Source organism: Arvicanthis niloticus, chromosome 8, assembly GCF_011762505.2.
Source record: "Arvicanthis niloticus isolate mArvNil1 chromosome 8, mArvNil1.pat.X, whole genome shotgun sequence".
Taxonomy (NCBI): Eukaryota; Metazoa; Chordata; class Mammalia; order Rodentia; family Muridae; genus Arvicanthis; species Arvicanthis niloticus.
In genome coordinates, this window is record NC_047665.1 from 62298652 (window position 1) to 62321007 (window position 22356).

The following is a 22356-nucleotide window of genomic DNA, read 5'->3' on the forward strand; positions in this document are numbered from 1 at the left end:
CTACAATTTCTGAGCTTGTAGAAATGAACCACCTCACCTGGCTCTGTCTGTCCCGTCACCCTCTGCTCTTGCTGCCAGGGCAGTGCCAGAGTTTGATATAAGCACCAAACTTGGTGGGATTGGAGAGTCACGAATAAAAAGCAATTTTATGTTCATCAGCTACTCAGTCACACGTGATGAGGTGGTGGTAAAAATCTAGTCAGAAAAAATGGGCACTCCACCCTTCTCTTGCCCGAGGAAGCATATTTCACTTCATCTGCAGATGGAGACCTTGGGCTTGTGGCCCAGCTGAAACTGACTGTGATAAACACTGAGACTAAGTACAATTTAACTGTAGTGGATACAAAGGGCGGAAAGTTACGGGTTTGTGATTTACAACCACACAGCAGCCATTCTGAGCAGCAAAACTTAGGTCATCCCACCCACAGCAAATAAATAATCAAACAACTCCTCCGAGTAGCGGAATTGAAGGTTATTTTTTAATTTAGGAGCTGATTTTCTTATCTCTCCCGGGTTTTGTGTGTGAAGCTGATTAAAGCTAAAAGTTAAAGCAAAACCTTTTGAATTTTCTTTGTACCTTTAGGATCCATAATTTGTGGGAATTATTCTTCCTAAATATAACATTTAAAAGCTATTAGATAAAATTAGCATTAAATATTTCCATCTAAAACAAAACTTTAAAAAGACATCAATTTATAACTTAGCTTTTGTAGGGAGGTGAATGAGATGTCTATTTTTAAAAAAATCAGTTGTTTTATACGTTTGTGTGTTTGCCTGAATGTGTACCACATGCATTCAGGAGCCTGGGGAGGTCAGAAGTAAACACTGGATCACCTGAAAATGAAGTTTCTGGAAGCTGTCAATCACCAAGTGGGTGCTAGGAACCAAAACCAGGTCCTCTGCAAGAGCAGCAAGTGCTCTTAATCACTGAGTCATCTGGTTATTGACTTGTTTTTAAGTTTCTTTCTGTGTCTTTGTGTCTCTATCTCTGTTTGTCTCTGTTTTTCTGTCTATCTGTCTCTGTCTCTTTGTTCTGTCACTGTCTCTCTGTCTCTCTGTGTGTCTGTGTGTCTGGCCTCAAGTTTGCTAAGTAGTGGAGGATGACCCTGAGGTAGGATGACCCTTCTGCCTCTACCTCCTGAATGCAGACATTGCAGGTGCATGCCCTTGCTTTGGTCTATGTGGTACTGGGAATGGACCCTTGGGTTTGTTTCAGTTTGGTTAGCACTCTACCCTAGTTGCCTGAACCCTTTTCAGACAGAATCTTCTTATGTAGTCTAGAATAACCCCCCTGCATCAGCCTCCTCTGAACCAGGATTCTAATCATGCCCCATTATATCAGCAGCTGTGCAAACTGAGCTTTGACAGTGATTTCAGTTCTCACTGCAGAACTCGGGATGGAGGATTCACTTCCGTCTGAATGCGGAACAAGAACTCAAGAGTCCATTGTCCCCAGATCTCTCCTGTCTTGTGTGACAGCTGGGTTGCCTCCTAAGGGGTGACTAATGGACATCTCCAGTTGTCATAAGGAGTCACATTCAAAGAGGGAGGAGACCAGACAGGAGGGTTTGGCAGGAGAACTCCGCTGGCTCACAGTCTTCAGCAGGGAACACGCAGCATCTCATTGGAATTTTCCATGGAACTAGACACATACTTCTAAAGGAGGTTTGCTTGTCCCCTGAATGTAATTTCCCCTCACTGTCCATTTGTCACTGTAGAGAGTTAAGACATCATAAACATTGTTGGATAATACAGCGTGTCAGTAAGCCCCCATTACAGTCCTTTCTCACTGGAGGTACATGATGATAGCCCTGTTCTCACATGGGTTAATTCTCACATGGGTTAAGTTGGGTTAAATTACGATGTTCCCCCTCCAACTGATTTTCTCGTAAAAGTTATGAATGTGTAAAGGAAGAGAAAGTGAGATAGGAATTCATCGGAGTTGTGCTTTTCCACTCCTGGGGAAGGAAGGAAGGAAAACTGTTTGTGGCTTGAGAAAAATAACAAACAAAATGAAAGACCACCACCCTCCCCACCTGCCTGTAGATGGAGAGGTGAGAGGCAATGTCTTCTTTGTAGAAGATGAGTGTAAGCTGCATTGGAAAGAAGTTTACACTCCAGACAGAGGCCACTTTCTCTCCTAACCCCTGAAGATTAGCATGTCCCAGGAGGAAATGGGAGGATATGTCCTTCACCCAAAGGTTGATATTCAGGTCCCCGTGGAAAGAGCAGCTTGCCATAAGAGCCTCCCCTTGGGCCATTGAGGCATTATTTTGACCCATGGTTTCAGAGCATCTCACCAGCCTCTCCTGGCTCACTTGAAACTATGAATGGACAGACTGGGATTCCCTGCAACAGATAAAGTCACCTAAGGTTGAAAGCAGCTGGCAATGGAGGCTGACCTCTGCCCCCCCCCACACACAAACACACAGACACACACGCAGACACACACACACACACACACACACACACACACACACGAACGAATACCTACATGCCCACATACACATATCGAGTAGGAGAGAGTGGGGGTAGGAGTTGACGGCTGGTGGAAGGGAGTGAAGATGCTATTCTACAGAAAAGGCAAATACAAAAAAAAGGACAAACTGAGAAGAAACAGGAAGTTGAACATGCACAGTAATTAATGAAATCAGAACGATAAGAGATAGAATTATATTCTTAAGGCAATAAAGTTTTTTTTTTTTTTTTTTAAGAATGTAGAGGCTGGAGGTTGACCCCAGGAGTCCAGTATCAAATATTTGTTTGTATGTGTGCATCTCAGGCATGTGTATGTGCCCATGGAGGTCAGCAGAAGGCACTGGATCCCCTGGAGCTGGGATTACAGGCAGTTGTGAGCTGCCTGGTGTGGGAGAGGGGAAACAAAGTGGGTTTCTCTCCATGAACAGAAAGCACCTTAACTGCTGAGCCATCTTTCCAGACCCTAAAATAGGATATTTGAGGAAGAGAGAGAGAGATCAGAAATACAAAGGCATTCTTTGAAACATAGTACATACATACATACATACATACACATAAACACACAAACACACACATAAACACAGACACAAAGACACACACACACACACACACACACACACACACACACACACACACACACACTATGGTTAAAAACCAAAAGAAGAGAAGAAGAGAAGGAAGGCATTGCTGACAGAAATCTCCCAGAAAACAGAATAAAAGCCAGAAACAGAAACCTAGACACAAGCCTGCCATAGCTTGTGATTCCCAGCACTTCCAAGAAGAGAGGAGGTAGGTAAAAGAGGAGGAGATAACACAGAAACAATTCAGAAAGAATATGAGTCTCCAGGATAAAAGTATCTACCCATCACCCAAGAGATACAAAGTGTCCACAAAGACCAGCACTCCTGACCAGCACTCCTGATATTTTAGATGGAAAAGAATGCGAAGCAAACTCCCAAAGATCCAGCTGTGGAGAGAGAGCATGGCGGCTGAGACACATTTCTAGCACATCACCTGATATTCTGAGAAATGCTGTTATTTGGTATTCCTACACCTAATCAAACGTCTAAGCCAATGGTTCTCAATCCTCCTAATGCTGTGACTCTGACACAGTTCCTCATGTTGGGGTGACCCCCAACCATAACATTATTTCTGTTGCTACTTCGTAACTGTTATTTTGCTACTGTTACTATAACAAGGAGGCAGTATTCACATCATCCACAGCTGCATATAAAAAGATGGATCTTCACCTAGATTAAGTTCCCATGGTACATGCATACACACACACACACATACACACACACACACACATTTGCAGTAGTTGATGATTTTATAGTACATGCTTTTATATTTACCCAGTAATTATAATTTATAAAGTGCCATTTTAACCTCCAATCCTGCTGCTTTCAACACAGTAACTGTTCTCTACACATGTGTGACTGGTCCATATAAGTACATTATGGTGCTAACCCTGCCATGTATACTTGAATTTGTTCAGGGTATATGTGATGGGGTTGGTCATAATGCCAGGTACTCATATGACAGTATCTGCAGGTGGGTGGACCTGCCTAGAGATGATAGAGAAATGGGTGTCTCAGATCCTAAAACCATCGGAAATATGTGTTTCCAGTGGTCTTAGGCAACCCCTGTGAAAAGGTCCTTCCACCTCCAAGAGGTTGTGACCCACAGGTTGAGAACCACTGTTCAAAGATGCCATGAAGGGAGGATAAAGACATTTTTAGACGTATAAGGATATCCTTTCTCTAGATGTACTTGGGGATGCTGTCCAGGAAAACATCAGTGTAAAACAAGCAAACAAAACCCAGAAGACAGATGACCCAATACAGAGCGGGGGTGGGGAAAGACCCAGACAGGAAGGTAGCCTCCCACAAAGAAAGCTGTGAAATTGGCCAAGTTCATGTTGGAACAGGAGGGCAGAGGGTTCCAGGAGGAAGACTCAGGAAGTGAATGGCAGCAACAGTCACAGAACTCAAACCAGAGATTGCTGATGGGCTGCCATAACATTGGGACTGAATACTAGAATATATCTGGGCATCTGTAGGAACTGTGAGCAAAAGCCAAGGATACAGAGAAGTCAAACAAGTGAAAACAAGACAACGAATCCCTTTAGGTAAAACAACTCGTTGCCAAAAAAAAAAGAATCACAGCCCTGGGACAATGCTTGGATTAGTCATAATGTCATGATGATGGTTATTATGGCTGCTACCCAGAAATATGCTCCTACCCTGAGAAACCTAGGGGAGGGAGAGTGTGGGTGGCTATGGGGACACCCTAATCCCAGTCTGTCTTACAAAAAATTCAATAAACGGAGGGGTGACAGATCGGGGGAGGCCTGGGCTGTTTATTTAGAGATAAAGAAGCAAACAGTGGAAGCAGTAGCAACGTGACTCTAGAGGGCAGGGCTTGGGTGTGGAAGAGATGGTCGCATTTGCTAGTGAGCCTTCAGGAACCATCTAACTTCAATGGTTTGTGACAGTGTATACGTGACCTTGTATATGTGTGTGTGTTGCCTGCATGCGTCTATGTATGTCATGTGAGTAGCTGGTGGCCCAGGTACACGAGGTCTCCTGAGACTGGAGTTACAGATAGCTGTGAGCCACTGCGTGGTTGACGGGAGCCAAACCTGGGTCCTCTGTAAGAAGAGCAAGTTCTCTACTGCTCTGCTCAGTATCAAAAACAGAACTTAATGTTTTAAAATATAAATGGAAGTAGGTCTGCAAAGAAGCATGGTAAATAAGTTTATTTTACCTCAACAGCTTAGCTCTAAAACACGGCAGGAGTTGGATATGGTGGTGCAGGTCTGTAATTCAGCTATTCAGGGGGCTGAGGCAGAAAAATTTAAGTTCAAGGATAGCCTGGACTATACAGTGAGTTTAGCACTAGCCTGGGTCACTTAGTGAGACATTTTTTTTTTTTTTTAAGGTAAAAAGAGAGCCCAACATATAGCTTAGTGGTAGAGCCCTTGCCTAACATAGGTAAGTCCCTATGCTCAACCTGGAGTCTGCAAAATGCAAGCAAGCAAATGGAAAGAAAAACACTGTAAGTCAGTCTCCAAGAAATAGCAAGTGGCCTGATACTGCACTCCTGGCTAAATCGACGTTTGGGGGCACGTCACCCTGGCTTCTGGGCTAATGTCTCAGTGTACACCTGGGGACGGGTGGGTGGCACAAAAAATGGTAGCCAAGAAAAATGTGTCAGCATCCAAGTGACTTGATCAAGGGCATGGCACAATGCTGAGTACTTGTCTTAGGAGAGTTTCCTAGAAGACGTGGGCTGGGCTCACAATATCAGTTTTTAGTGAAAAAGAAAATGAAGGCTGAAGACATTTTGAGGCAAACATTCATATTTAGTCCATGTCAGCCACTTCTGTTTCTGTTCCACGCTACTGAATGTAGCTGTTAGGGCACTTCTGTCTGGTCACTCCTAGTTCTTACGAACATCAGCTTCCTCCTTGGCAAAGTTTCAGAAGGCTCAAAATGAGTACATAGCCCTGTTAGTAAAATCTGTGTGGTCATTTGTGGTTACATTTGTGACCATGTTCCAGAATGGATTTTAAGGAGAGCTAGGGCTCTGGAACATGCCCTACTTTTTATTTATGCTGGGAGCATCTGGACTTTAAACGAGGCCAGTTTTGGAGGCACGACTGCTTGCACCTGCTCTTGGGAAATCTGTGATATTTGCTTCTGAGAACTTAATCTTCTTGCTTTCTACAAGCTCAGCATGTATGACCAAGAGGAACTGAGCAACTCCAGGAAACAGCTTCCTTCCCCTTTATACATGGGCACCAAGCAGGAAGTGGTCTGAGTGCCCTTTCAAAAGCTCAGTGATTTCTAGCCACTTATTTTAGCTCACGTCTGCCACCTGGTGGACAGTGCTCAGTTTTGTTCTTTAGTTATTTCTCAAAAACAGCTTGCTCTTTTATTAAACAGACAAACCTACCGGGTGCTCCTATAGTTTATAAAGTATCTGGAAAGTATTATTCCTTCCACTTTATAATGAGAAAACTAGGGATTATGGGGAGGTAGGAATTTGAAACCTGGAACTACCATTAATGTCTTTTCCTATTAGTCAGCAAAACGTAAATGACTGTTGTCTGTGTGCTCCAGGTTTGAGCCCTGTCTATGTCCTGGTTCATCAGTTTCTACCAAGTGAGGTTTTTCTGTAGAGGGGGACTTGATTTTCACCAGGCTCTCCACCATTCCGAATGGTGGGATTATCCAATGCAGTCCAGGCAAAGAACTTCCCCAAAGGAAAGAAGCAGTTGCTAGCAGCTGCCATCTCAGCTCTCCTGCTTTGAAGTTTGGTGAGCCACTACAGTGCTCCAAAGCAGAATTTACTGAAATATGAAAGTCACATGCCATGAGTTCTCCTTGGAATTTTCCAAAAGTATCCAGTGGCCGCTTTATCAGTGACATGTTCACCTTTGGGTACACTCTGCAAAGAGGGTGGTTCAGTGATTGGAGTAGGGCTCCCCTGGACCAAATGAGTGACATTCTCATTCCATTGGATATGGAAGTCTCCCTGTGCCTCATCTTCCTCATGGGAGAGATGTGAGGATCCAGGCAATTCACATAAAGCTCCGGGCCTGTGCTTCACGTGAGCTTCATAAGATGAGTGTATGATGGAAAGCTTTAATGGTCAACCTGACAGAACCTAGAACCACCTGGGAAGAGAGTCTCAATGAGGGATTGTCTAGGTTAGATCTATGGTCTGTGAATGATGGTCTTAACTAAGTTACTTGACGTGGGAAGGCTCAGCCCACTGTTGGCGGTATCATTCCCTAGACAGGGGTCCTGAGCTGTAATAGAAAGCTGAGCTGAACACAAGTAAGCAAGTGCGCATGTGCATATTCCTTTCTGTCTACTCCACACTGTGGATATGATGTGACTACTTGATTGATTTTCTGCTGCTTTGACCCTCCCTCCCATGAAGAACACTTCTGTAAAGCCTGGACAGTGACAGGATTGGAAGAAGTCACACTGTTCAGCCGGCGGCTTTCCTTACATGCAGTTTCTCATCTATTTATAGCAATTAATTTATAAGTGACTCTTCCTAATCAATAAAACTGACTTGTGGGAAACATTTTGATATTTTCTAGTTCCTTTGAAAACTGAACGGGAAGGGTACAATCCTACCTTGTAGATGCAGGACTTAGCATTCAAGAAGAAGAGCTCAATGGTAGCATTGTCCTTCAGGTAGGAGATGCTTTCTATATAGAATCTGCAAGAGAAAAAAACCACGTGTGAGGCACAGGGTGAGCAGCGATCACCAAAGCTGAGCTGGATGGCCTTAGAGGACTGCAGTTTCCAGTGCTGAATGAAGAAAACGCAAAGGGGCCACCAGTCTCACCTCTGAGCCTTCTTTTAGGGCATATCATGTCTTACACACATATGTGTACAGGCATTTTCTGAACATACATTCAAGGCCAATAAGCACATGAGAGTACATTCTAGGTGTCACCAAGCACCAGGGAAATGCAAATCAAAAGCCTAGTGAGATATCAACCTATGTAACCCTAAGGTTCTAAGATTCTTGTTTTGCTACACAGTGAAGTCATTTTTTATTACATTAAAAATATAATATTGGGTTGGAGAGATATCTCACCAGTTAAGAGTGTTTACTTGCTAGAGGTTCTTGCTAGAGGTCCCAGGTTCAGTTCCCAGCACCCCCATCAGGTAGCTTATAACTTCCTCTAACTCCAGTTCCAGAAGGTCTGATGCCCTCTAGCCTCTGTGGGCATCTGCATATATGAGGTACACATAAACTCATGGAGGTGCACACACATACACATAAATTAGTCTAAAAGTAAATAGCTTTGACACATACAGAAACTTTTGTAGTATAACAATAGTTTTCCTCTGAGAACAAAGCAGTTCTAACTAGTAAGCTATTAGATAATAAGAGGTGTGTGTGTGTGTGCATACATGCACATGTGTGTGTATGTATGTATATATGTATATGTGTATATCCACATATGTATGCAGTGTGAGTGTAAAGATGTGCACACCTTCTTATGGAGGTCAAAGGACAAACTTGAGTCTGGTTTTTTAGGAACTGTGCACATTCAAAAACAAACAAACAAACAAACACACACACACACACACAATCCCTCACTGGCCTGGAGCTCATCAAATATACTATGGTGCTAGACAGCCATCCCTGAAAATCCATCTCTGTCTCTCTACCCACAACAGTGGGATTATAATCAAGTGCAACCATTCCTGATTTCAGGTGGGTTCTGGGGATCAAACTCAGATTGACATTCTTGTGTGGATAGACAAGCACTTTACTGAGGAACTGTTTCACAGCTCTTGGCATTGATTTAAAACCCAACCCCAAAATCTTTAAAATACACACCCAAGAGAAAAATGTGTGTGTGTGCCCACGCGCGTGTGCATATGTGCATGCATGTGCACATGTGTGTATCAACCTGACGAGCATTAACAAACAAGCACTATACATTTTGAGTTTTCATGTACTTTTGGTTTGGATTTTGGTTTTTCCAGTGATGGCACATGAAATTCCTGCACATAGTTTCCAAGGAAATGAACCCAAGGAAAGTGGCAACAAAGCATTACTTATAGTCATCTGAAAACAAGGGTAGACTGAGGCAGACTGAGTTGCTCCCACTGAGAGGCCAGCGGCATCTCAGGTCCATCTGTCCCTCACTTCTCTCCAAAGCTCTTTCAAGCCACGTCTCCACAGACAGATTGAACGTGCCTCTCACAGACCTGCAGTAACTATGACAATCTCAAACTCTGAGCTGGCCTTCTACCTCCTTTTCCTTACCCGATTTCCCAGATATTTCTCTCATGTTACTTTTTGTTTTTTAATTCTAATCAATGTTGAGCTAGATTTAAAGGAGAACTTGTTCCGTTCAGTGGTGCAGCAGGCAGTGGTTACATGGCTCGTGCAATGGCTTCTCATGTGCTTCCCTGAGGGTGGTGAAGCGTGACTGAATCTCAAGGCACAGCTCGAAAGGCTGGAATAAGTGTTCTTAAGGCCATGACAGGCATGCATGCTAAGCCAAATGAGAACTGAATTCTTATCTGATGGAGCGTATGGATTTTTGTCAAGATGAAACATGCTGACATTATTTAAGTTTGCATTAAACATGCCTTTATATATATTGATTCAGAGTTTATTAAATTCTTTAATCAGATAATGTGCCCATTCAGTCTAAGGATCCATGCAGGGTGTTTGAGTAAAACCCAGACTAGACTCGACGGGCACTGGTTCCTTTGGTTTTAGGAAACAGACAGACAAGGGGGATGCAGAGGGGAAAGTGGGCAAAGTAAGAGGCAAGCGCCCTGGCCACTCAGCACCATGACACTCTGATGATGAGAATCCTGGGGAGGAAGTCAAGCACCAGAGGTCTAACTGCAGCGATCTAATCCGTGTGACTTGGGGCTGACACATCACTGTAGCGGCTTCTCTTTCCCTAACTGTAGAAGACAGTGGGATTCAATAGCTCTCCATGTAAGAAGTCTTTTAATTTTTAGATACAAGGAACAAATTTAAAGCAAAACAGCTTCCTCAGCCTCCACACCCTCAGCAGCAGCAGCAGCAGCAGCAGCAGCAGCAGCAGCAGCAGGAAGCCAAAACTGAATTTAGTGGTACACACCTGTAATCCCAGCTGTGGGAGGTCCCAGCAGGAGAAATGGAAGGTTCACAGTCATCCTTAGCTACATAGCAAGACTTTGAGGGCAGCCTAGGCTACACAAAACCTTATCTCAAAACACAAAACAGCAAAAATCCCTCCAAGTTGTACACGTGGCCTTTCCAGATGTGCTTCTGCTCAAGCCATTCTACAGAGGGTCACCTCCGTTCCCCAAAATGACCCCTCTCCCTTGATCCATCAGCCTGAAAGTGCCCTACAGAGGACATTTCTATAGCTCCTGCTCCCCCCACCCCAACTCCACCATACATGCAAACAAAGCCCCTCTCCTGAGCTCCTGAGACACTGCTCAGCGTCCCTCAGCCCTGTCATTTCTGACAACCATGGCCCCTGGAGGGCTGGCATACCACTGTTACCTTTGTGCCTCATGATCAAATACAGAGCCTGACGTGACTAACTGCTAACGTTGATGCTTGGCTTTTCTCCACAATGTCCCATCTTGCTCAGAGTTCCTAAGGGGTGGTATTGGTTCCTTTCTTGTCACTATGAAGGAACACCTCACAGAAGCAACGAAAAGGAGGAAGGACTCGTTTGGAGTTGATGTTTGGAGACACTGGTCCAGCATGGTGGAGAAGGCATGGCAGCTGAGGGGGCTTTCAGAATGGTTTGTTCATGTTTTGGTGGAAGCACAGAGCTCAGGCTGGAACCAGGGCAAATATATCCTGCAAGGTTTACCTCCAGCAACCTGCATTTTCTACATAAGCCCCATGTCACAAAGGTTCCACAGTGTCCCCAAATGGCAGCACTAACTGGCCCAAACGTTCAAATACAGAAGTCAGGGTGTATGTGTGTGTGTGTCTATGTGTGTGTCTGTGTGTATATATGTGTGTGTGTATCTGTGTGTGTATCTGTGTGTGTATACATGTGTGTGTGCCTGCATGTGTGTGTCTGTGTGCATTATGTGCATGTGTGTGTATGCATGTATGCATGTATGTGCGTGTGTTTGCGTGTGTGTGCATGTGTGCATGCCTGTATGTGTGTGTCTGTGTGTGTGCATGTATGTGTGTTTGCGAGTGTGTATGCATGTGTGCGTGCCTGTATGTGTGTGTCTGTGTGTGTGCATGTATGTGCGTGTGTGTCTGAGTGTGTGTATGCCTGTGTGTGTCTGTGTCTGTCTGTGTGTGTATGCCTGTGTGTGTCTCTGTGTGTGTGCATGTGCATATGCCTGTGTGTGTGTGTGTGTGTGCATGCCTATATGTGTGTGTCTGTGTGTGTGCATGCCTGTGTGTGTGTAATTCAGATTTAAGTTACATCAACAAAGAGTAAAGACAAAGAACAACAAATGATAATCAAAGTGTCACAAAACTTTAGGTGTTGTGTGGGGTCTCACCCTTCACACAGCCAGGCTTCATGCTACTTCCCGTCTCTCACTGTGCACACAGAAAGTGATTAAAGCAAGGCTGCTCATCAGCTTGTATCGTAACGACAGAAACTCACCAGTGACCTCCCAGGCCGGACACGGAGGACTCACCACCAGAGTAATTTTTGAGTGGAAATCCACAGGGAATAGCCTAATATTCCAAGTCCTATGTCTTTATCCCATTTGCCTTAGCCCTCAACTAAAGCACAGAGATGTTCTGCGTGCTCCCACCCTCAGCCCCAGCTTCCTCCCGAAGAATGTGTTATATGAGAACCTAGCACACCACTTCTCCCTTCAGTGTTGTGGGAATGGAGAAATAAATGAGGCGGCAGCATTGCTGTTGTAGGCACCCACTTCCGCTTCCATGGCTCTCAACTGTCTGGCAGGAGAGTCCAAGGAGGTTGCAGAAATGACAGGAGTATTCTGGGTGGGAGGGGGGAGGGAGGGAGAGAGACAGAGAGAGAGACAGAGAGAGACAGAGAGAGAGAGAGAGAGAGAGAGAGAGAGGTGTGCAGGCCTCCTCTTGACAGAACTGGAAAGCTGTTTCCTGTTAACCTTTATCACCAAGACAACAGACTGGAAAATCCTGGAAGCTCGGGGCCTGTCTGTCATGTGTTTGTTCATAACCTTGGGCATTTAATTCATCCTGAACTTTCTATCTGTGCTAGAAAACTTCTGAAGTGAAATGTCTGGATGAAAACAGACATCTCCATTTCCACCCTGGGCAGGCACAAGGTTGAAGAGAATTCTGGGGCAATGAGGAGAGTTGATGGTTTGCAAGGAAACTTGAGATTGTTCTTTCCTCCCTCCCCCTCCAAAAAAACTGGGTTTGGTTCCCTGCTTTTATGAACATCTGGTTTGTGGTCCTCTGTGTCAGTAGGGGGCACTGTTGCTCCTTTTAACTGCCCATGTAGGGAAGGGACAGCCTCCCTGAACCATTTACAAAGAACCTTCTGAGTTTCTGAGTGAGCCCAGAGAAGTGAAAGATGGAGTTGCGAGGCTGTATACAGGCAATCCCAAGTCTGCTCTGCAGCAGCCGTATCTTTACAGTGCATGAATGTCTGGGTCTCGCTGGCTTCAAACTTAGCCAGTTCATAGAGCTAGGAAGCTATTCATGGCAATCAGCTCTAATTCTCATATATGACGGGCCCAAAGCCTTGCTTCTACAACTCTCACATGCTGCCACCATCTCTCTTCTCATGGTCCCCTACCCTTCTGACCAGAAACAGGTTCCAGATGACATGGAAAGCCCATTGGAATCATGATCATTTAAATCAGCCAACGCCAAGCCCGTTTACCAGCTCAGCAGTTGCTTTCCATAGAAACCATGGTAGAAGATACTTCCTTCTTTTCCCTGCCTGCCCCCCCCCCCCCCCCTTTTGCCACCCGACTCTCCCAGCACCAAGTGACAGCACTCCTTCTCTGGGGAGCAGTCACAGGACATTTTTCAACACTTGATCTGTTAGCTTCATCATACTTGAATAGCAAGATAAACACCTGGGTGTAAGTGCACATGTGTCTGTGGAGGTCAGAGCAAAGCTTGACAGAGTTGTTTCTTTCCTTCTACCACCTGGGTTCCAGGGACAGAACTCAGGTCATCAGGCTTGGCAGCTGTCAGGTCCAAAGGAAACTCTATTTCCCTAGCATTCTTCAGGAACCCATGAAGCTGGTTCCCCCTCTACGAAGAGCCATCCCCTTATCACTGGCAGAAGGCACAAATGGCTGCCATCGGTGGTGCTTATTAGTAACTAAAGTGTATGCTGGATTCCAGGCTCCCAGGATCATGAGTACCTGTTACACATTTCAGAGTCCATGCTGGCTGGCATCCTGGCTCTTCTCAGCACCCCCCTTCTTCAGCTCATGGTCTTCTTTCCCCCCAGATACTCACTTCTTCTTATAACCATGCTATTTCTCTCTCTCTCTCTCTCTCTCTCTCTCTCTCTCTCTCTCTCTCTCTCTCTCTCTCCCCCTCTGTTGTACTCCCTATTGATCTATTGATCTTCTCCTTCTCTTTCTCTCTCCCCCTACCCTCATGGTCAAATCCAGTCTGCTGGCCATGTTCTGTCTATTACTTTCTCTGCTCTGTGCTCTTCCAGATGCCTCTGGCTGTTTTCTTCCTCATATCTATAATAAAAAAAATGGTCCCCTTAATCATACCTTCGAGCTGGTCATGTCCTCAGTTTATACATCAGCCTTACCTGCTCCCCCCACACCCCCTGAGTCATCTCTCCAGTCCACAACATGTATATCTTAAAATAAGTTATTTTCCAACACACACATTGGGGATAATCTTAGTGCTTTCTTCTGAGCTGAAGGGAACAATGTCTAGGCAGAGGTCAAAGCCAGCCAGGATGCTCTGTAAACTCCGGGAGCCATGGCACACCCACAGTGGCTCAGAGGACTCAGTACTCAGTATTTTATCCCGGTCCGAGGTTGGGCTATGAATCCCATGTTCATGGCTTGAATGACTGTGCATCTGGACTGCAGCCCTGGGGAATGGCACCTCTTCTTTAGCTCACGGAAGCTTTGAGCTAAGGCTGCAACACGCTGACCTCTATCTAGCCAGATGACGTCAGCCAGTGCTCTGCCAGGCCCCTGCCCCTCTGCCACTCTCTCGCAGCTACCTCTTGGCACTTGGGAACCACTGAATATTTACAGCAAATGTTAATTTAACGGGCCAGTGGTTTCATTTTGTAATGAACACAAATGTCACATTTGGAACGCTGACTTTCAGTGGCGAAGAGGGGGTGACAATAATGCGAATGATAAGCTGTGGATTTCTGCAGCCAAGTGCCTCTGATGCTTAGAATTTCAGAGACTTTATGTCTTAACCAGGGACCCAGCTGAATTAAGGCACAGTCGGGTTAGCTGGGCACCTCATATAGGACACCATTGTTCTTCCAAGGGACAGGAAGTAGCAACTGTTGTCTCAATCAGGGAGAGAGACATCCTCAGGGCCAGAGAATCTTCTTCTAGATAATAGCTTCCTGCCTGTCCCTTGTTGTCAATTTCCTATTGTTTATTTCAGTTGTTGTTCATAAAACTCAAGGTTTAAAGAGATAAATTTAATGTTTACTCTCCTACAAACACAGTGGCTAAGTGCGGGGATTTAGCTGAATACACACTTCAAGGCACTCCCCCATATGTAGGAAGTTTTCCAAGCAGAAGTCTAGGCCCACAAAAATGCATAGACTTCCTTGGATATGCAGTTATGTTTCCCTCCCATTTCCTTCCCCTGGACCCGCTTGTTAGGCTTGTTCTCCAGCTGCTGGAACTTGCCTCACAGCGTTCACAATGGCTGGGCAAGCTCTTGATTAGCATGGCCAGAGGGGAGCAGGCAGACGTGAAGCTGAACGGGTGGGTAGAGGTACACACTAATGATGATGAAAGATCATTAGCATTGAACATTCTAGAAAAGTGCTCACTGGCCACACAGAGGAGAAGGGGTGGAGGGCCAAGGCCAGAAGCTCTGGGAGGGGTTTAGAGAGGGAGGTAGGAATTGCAGCCAATGGTCCAAGCTTGACAAGTGAGAGGTAAATCTAAGATGCAGAAAAAGAAGAAGCAGCAAGGAACAAGAAAGGCACAGGTGGGAGAGAACGGGAGCTGTCGGTTAACTCTCAGGGGTCTGGCTTGTGGAGGGTGGAGGAAGGGTGGGAGCTGTTGGTTAACGCTCAGGGGTCTGGCTTGTGGAGGGTGGAAGAAGGGTGGCGTTGTTTCAGGAGTGTCAGTGTCAGTTACAGGAATGAGGAACCGTTGTTGACCAACACATGTGTGAGGGGCAGAAAAGGGATGACGTCAGTGGGTTCAGGCTGCACTTAGGTGCATATCCATAGTAGATGAAGGGACCCGGGACAGAGGTCAGGGCTGGTCAGGGATGGAGCTGTCTGTGAAGTGAGGGTACTAGCAGCCAGGGATGAGCATGAACTCGCACACTGGAAGAGTAGGGGGAGAGAGAGAGACAAGGGGCGAAGACTCACAAACACCAACATGGAGCTGAGCAGGGGAGCCTATGGCAGAGCCACACACAGAGGCAGAAGATTTGGATCAGAACCTCACAGCATCACAGACTCGAAACCCCACCAAGGTGAGCTTGGTTAGCCATAGCCAGGCCTCTGGGGATCCTTGGGGTGTCCTGGACGAAGGAGTGGATGGCTACAAGCTGAGAGAGCAGCGACACATGACCTGGGGGCGGGGAACAGAGAAAGAGCAAAGGCTGGGTGCACTGTGGGAGAGGACTTCCTTCAAGCAATGAGATAAGATGTGTCCCTAATGAGGAGAAAGCCAGGATGAAGTAGCTGAGCAGTAAAGGGCTCTGAGGTGGGGGAATGGCTGGAACCTAAGTGCTTGCAGCAGCTTGGGTAATACTGAATGAAGAGGTAAGAGTTTCTTCAAGAGGATGAAGTAACTCTTCTTCTGAAGGATGTGTGTATATGTGTGTACATGTGTGTATGCATGTTTCTGCAGATACATGTGTATGTATGTGTGGACATGTGTATGTATCTGTGTGTCTTCGAATACATGTGCATGTGGGTGATTGTATCTATGTTTAGTACATGTTTTGCATGTATGTATGTTTGTGTGTATGTGTTGGCACTGTACACGTGCATGTTTATGTGCATAATGTATGTGTGTGTACAGTAGACGGACAGAGACTCTACACAGATGACACTGATGCAATCAAGCCAGCAGGGAAGGAAATAGGTTGATAGAGTGCATTCATTCATGCTGGCTTTTGTTTTCTCAGACAAATCATCAGGGACAGCATCTTTTTCCAGCAAAAGGGGACATCATTAGAGAAGAAGCAAATTCCAGACAGAGCTCCTCTGTGGCGCTCACCTCGGTGGAGAATCTGCCTTCTCTCTTGGAGAAAATAAATGAGCAAGTTTGTTCAGGTGCCACTTGTGCAAGCCAAAGGAGGGGAGACTCAGATCAGAGTGTGCTAGACTCCTGTGGCATACACCTGGATGACAGCTACCCAGAGACCCTGACACAGGAGTTGGTGTGACAATACATAAGGGGCTGAGTTTAGGGAGAAAAGGGTGAAGAGAGGCTTTGCATCGGAGAATCCATGCACTTAAGAACAGGAAGAGGATCAGGGTAGAGCTCAGGACTTAAGGTCCATGCAAGATGATGAATAACAACATCACAGACTCCACAGAAGCACAGAAGCACAGAAGCAGGAAGTTAGGGGAGAAAAGAGGAGGGGTGGGCCAGTTACAAATGCTTTGGACTGATGAGTTGGAAGCACTCAGGTGACGCTGTGTTTAGGAAGACACTAAACACAGAAAAGTGCCACCCTCCAGGAAGACCCACTGGACAGGGGCTGGAAAGGAAAGACGATTTTGTTGTCTAGCCTGTACAAAGAAATAGCAGACAAGAATTGATGAGCTGAACTTGACTTTACAGAGAACCCAGGTTTGCTTCTCAGTACCCATACCAGGTAGCTCACAACTGCCTGTTAACTCCAGTTCCAAGGGGTCCAAAGCCACCTTCTGGCCTCCCAGAGCACTTGGTGTGTACATAGACACACACACACACACACACACACACACACACACACACACACACACACACCATTAAAGAAATAAGGAAATAGAGAGTAATTTGGAGATAAAAAATTATCTGCATGTGGGTTTATTTGTGTACATGTGTGCGTATATGCATACCCACATGGATATATTTACCTGTGTGAGCCCTTGCACAGGCCTGAGGTCACCCCTCAAGTGTCTTTCTCAATCACTTTTCTACTTTATTGTTGAGACAGTGTCTCACTGAACCCAATATTTGCCATTCAGCTACGAGTCATCAGGAACCACCTGTGTCTGCCCCTCCCCCCAGAGCTTTTACAGGGGTGCTGGGGTCTGGATTCAGCTCTTCATGCTTGCTCAGAAAGATGTTTACCTACTGAGCACCCCACCCCCCAACTGAATTATTTTTCTGAGACAGAATGGCCTTGATCTCCAAGCAATGCCCCAGCCTTAGCTTCTGCAGTGTCATAGGTATGAACCACCCTCACACTGGGGATTTTCCTCTAATGAGCACTCCCTGAGATTCTTGCTGAGGCCCACTGAAAGGACAGTAGGCAGGGCTGTCATTTCTGGCTGCAGAACAGAAGTGGGTACTGTGCAGTCTTTGGCCAGTCTAGTTTCTAGGTCTTGCTATAGATAGCAACTATTGAACAGTCCCGGCTCCCTTGTCACTGGGTTTGGGTTGAGAAAATAGCTTGGGGTGACTGAGAAACGTGTGCACCAGAAGAGGCCTTGACAGTCAATGCTTTGCTACTGGGGTTTGAGCCCCCAAACCTATACACAGCTGGCATCTGTACTGACACTTGGTATGTGGCCAAGCCCAGTGTGCGCTGCACTCTGTCTCTGTCTCTGTCTCTCTCTGTCTCTCTTTCTCGCCCTTTCTTTCTCTTTTATCTTCTTCAATAATGCTGACAAAAAACACCAAGAAAAAAAACAGTGCTTAAAGATCAAGGGACCTTCACCTCACCCCAGTTTTAAGGTGTAAATGACTTGATGTGTATATGAGTTTGAATGTTCATACATGTACAGGTACACACGCATGTGTGTGTGTGGAGGCCTGAGATCACCTTCCAGTGTCACTCCTTTAGAGTGGCCCACTTTGGTTTATGAAGCAAGGTCTCTTACTGGTCTGGAACTCAAGTGAGCTAGGCTGGCAGGGAGTCCCAGGATTCTTCTGTCTCTTTCTCACTAGTGCTAGAATTCTGGGCACTCGCTACCATGTCCAGCTCTTTCTACAGGAGTTCTGGGGATCTAACTGAGCCTAACCCCTTTATTGACTGAGCTACTCCCAGAGCTATACATATTTTTCCCCTTTGAGACAGATCATACTTTATTACGTTGGCTAGCCTAGAACTCTGTGTAAACCACGTTGGCCTCCAACCCATAGAGACCGACGTGCCCCTGCCTTCCTAGTGCTGGGATTAAAGGCATGCAACCTTCATGTCCCACCATAAACTTTTTTTCAGAGATAAAATAGTTTATTAATTATTTGTATACTATGGTTGAGTTTACCACTCTAGGGGTAGGGACCAGTTTACAATGTAAAGCATCTCAAATGACAGTTTGAGGTCCTGGCTGTGCACTGAGTAGGTCTTGAACTTTAAATACTACTTCTACACCATTCCTTGATTGTTGCCCAGTCAGAACCGTGAGGCTTCTGTGAACAGCTTCTGCCGGTTTATGTTTTTAATGATTTTGCTAAGGTACTCGGAAGACTGACAATCTGAACACACACACACACACACACACACACACACACACACACACACACACACGACTAAACTGCAAGTTGGTCAGACCTACAGACAGCTCCTCAGCATCTTTGTACCAGAATAGCTTCTTTGGGGGAAATTTCCCTCCAGATCTGAAGAGGTAAAGTTGCTGGAATAATTATTTCAAAGCGAATCACAACACACAGATTTCCAGTGCATATGTTAACAATTGCACACAGATTGGGCCAGCAAGATGGCTCAGTGAGGAAAGAGTCTGCCGTGCCAATCACGCCTGACAGCCCGAGTTTGATTCTAAAATCCATGCAAGGGTGGAAGGAGAGAAAAGACTCTACAAAGTTGTCCTCTGCCCTCTGTATATGCACTGACACATAAGCAAGAAAGCACACACACATACACACACATGTGTGCACACATGTTCACACACACACGTTTATACACATATGCACATACACGCACACACACGTTCATATACATATACATACACATGCACGCACATGTTCACAACATGCACACACACATGCACATGCACAATGACAAAACTACAATAATAAATTGCACCTAGATTGCAATGTCTTTGTACCAACTCTCAGAACAAACAATAAAATCTCAACTGTAGTTTAAAAAATAAAACACTGTAGTAAGGAAGGGAGCCTAACATGTGGCCAAGTCTACGATTATAGGTTAATGAACCAAGCCTGGCCTGATCCAACCTTCCCTTCTCACTGGAATTGTTAGTCTTTGTTTTATAAGGTTATTCCCCATTCATCTGAGACACCATTAGAGAGAATATGGCATTGAAATCATTCCCATCAGTAATGGAAATGGCTGAGATTAGCTCTGATATCCCTGCAGCTGTTAAGCAAATCAAAAAGGCATTAACCGCAAGTTGAAATTTACTCCGGCAGCTGAGGTAAAGACTTGCACTCCAGCCTGTTAAATGGACCCTTTAGCTCTTCACTTGAGACTTGGGGGATGCTGTTTGTGGAGTCAGGGCTGCTAAGTCTAGAACTGCAACCCTGATCCTGCACTTCAGGGAGGAATGGACTGCAAGCCCTTTGCACCCACACTTCTTATTTCTGTGCATGTATTTAAGAGGAGCAGGGTCTGTGGAGTCAGCAAAGAGCCGTTTTCATTTGAAGACAGAGGATGGAGTGTAGTTGTTAGCACACTCAAGGTCCTGAGTTCAAGCCTCAGTACCAGAAGGGAAAAAAAAAAAAAAAAAAAAAAAGCCCCTAGTTCCTCTCCAGTACTGGTGACTGTTTTAGAAAGAGTGTTCTTAGGGCCTCACCGGCTGGGTGGGTGCTCAGAGCTGCTGTGTCTGGGGGCTCTAGCTTCTGACTCTGCTGCTCATTTGCATTTCGATTCTGCTCTAGCCGTCTATACCTATTTGCAAACAGAAGTGATCAGTCTTCAGAAGACAGTGAAAAGGTTAGACCCCTAAAAGATCTATAATAGGGGCAGGTGAGATGGCTCTGCCTTGTCACCCAAGCCTGAAGACTAAAGTTTGGTCTCTGGAAACTAGATAAAGATGGAAGAAGAGAATCAGCTCCAAAAGTTGTCCTCTAACTTCCACATGCATGCAGTGGTGTGTGTGTGCTCACACACACACACACACACACACACACCCCAAGAATAATACATTTTTTAAAAAGTGTCATATGACATACGTATATCATATTTTTCTTTTTTTTGTGAATGGAGTGTGCAGGTATGTTTGCATGTGTCCATAAGCATGTGGAAGCCAGAGATTGACCCTGGGTATCTTTCTTGATTGCTCTCTGATTTATTTACTGAGACATAGTCTCTTGCTGATCTCAGAATTCACTAATTTAGTAAGTCTAACTAGCCAATATGCTGAGAGACTCCCTCTCTCAGCCTCTTGAGGATGGGGAACTATAGGCAAGCATGTCCACCTGACTCTACACACAGACACACATACACAGACACACACAGACATACACATACACAGAGAGACACACAGAGACATACACACACAAACACACACACAGATACACATACACACACACTGGGGATTTGAACTCTGGTCCTCATGCCTGAGCTGCAAGTGTTTTATCCACTGAGCCTTCTCCTCAGCCCTCTGACATCTTTGATACTTTATCCTCCCTTGTCATTAGGAACATTTCAATCAGTCCTATTTGAGATAAATTCTATATATTTCAAGGGATTCCAGTGGCATTTGTGACAGAAGCAAAGACCATAGAGGCTTGTTATAGAGTTTTAAGTGCTACCAAAAAGAATCTCAAGACTTGTGACACAATACAAGACTCAGTTTACTTTGAGATATATGACTTTCACCTTCCTCTCCCCTAAAATAGTTTTATCTTCATCCCACACATGAGCCCTCACACAGTGTGCAAGCCTGTGACCACTGCAAACACTGCTGGGCCCAGAACAACCATACCTTAGTTTCCCTCTTCTTGCAATGTAGCTGTGTTACGACTTTTACCCCTAATCACAGGCCAACACATACTCGATCCCCACTTTCCTTTGAGTCTCTTCTTCCTTCTAGACTCTTCTGATGAAGAACAAAGAGACCAAAGCAGGGGCTCCTGGGGTACCTACCTGACACAGAAGTACAGAACCACAGGTCCAGACTTTTTGGGGAAGTCATGCTCCAGGACTCTTCGATCTAGTTGGAGCCAGTTCAAGTGTCCCCTGAAGAAAGGAGAGACAGGCTGGTTAGGTTGTTGGATTGTGCAGGTGTTTGGAGATGAGGGTCTCCACAGGCAGAACCCACTGGATTATAGGAATCCTTCCTGGTATTTCAGTATTGGAGGAACACACAGAAGTTATCTGAGGGAAGAGTTCCTGAGAGAAGTGTTGTTTGGCGGGGACAGAACAGGAAGCACACCAGACATTAAGAAGAGAGGCACTGCCTGCTTCCTATAGCCATAGCTCGCTCCCTCAGCCTGCGTTCCCTTGTCACTGCTCTGGGCTGTGTGCTTTTCTATAGGACTCTGCACATACTTTAATAACATGCCAACAATCTTCACATCATCCTATCGGAAGCAGGCTGGTTCCAGCTCATCAGGCTAGCAAGTTTGCCCCAGGGTTCCCCGTCTGCCTCCTAAGGGCTGGGCATAAAGCAAGTCCTCATGCTTGTAGACCTTTTACTTGGGTTCTGGGGGGAACTTCAATTTTGGTTCTCATGCTTGTTGAGCAAATACTGTATCCACTGAGCCCTCCCCACAGCCCTGAGACCCATTTTCTTATAGATTTAGTGACTGTCATCAGGTACAGTCAATGCTTCTGCCCAGGTATAATGTCCTCCAGAGGAGTTCACTCTGCTCACATAGTCTAAGACCCAGGCTCCTCATTTACACTGAGTGGGGCTGAAGAGGAAAGGCTGAAGTGTCTTCCCTGGCAGCACCATTCTTTCTTATTTATGTGAGCTACACACAGCTAAAGTTATGGTCCAATGCTTTTCTGGTCACTTGACGTAAGGTGCTATTGTTTGCTGTGTTGTGTGACAGTGGAGTGCTTGCCTCAGAGGCCGTCAAGACCATTAAATGTCAAGTTTCCAGAAGCAGGTGTGAC

The 22356-nt window shown here is 45.5% G+C and overlaps 1 protein-coding gene across 9 annotated transcripts in view; it reads right to left on the reverse strand.

Moving 5' to 3' along the window:
• Frmd4a (FERM domain containing 4A) overlaps positions 1-22356 on the reverse strand; it is a 579690-nt gene that overhangs the window by 109001 nt on the left and 448333 nt on the right. For all 9 annotated transcript variants that reach the window (XM_034509726.2, XM_034509724.2, XM_076939471.1 and 6 more), the window contains 2 exons: positions 21382-21474; positions 7635-7719 (listed from right to left, as the gene is read on the reverse strand). In XM_034509726.2, the coding sequence (XP_034365617.1) occupies positions 7635-7719; positions 21382-21474 (178 nt within the window). The remainder of the gene's footprint in view (positions 1-7634; positions 7720-21381; positions 21475-22356) is intronic.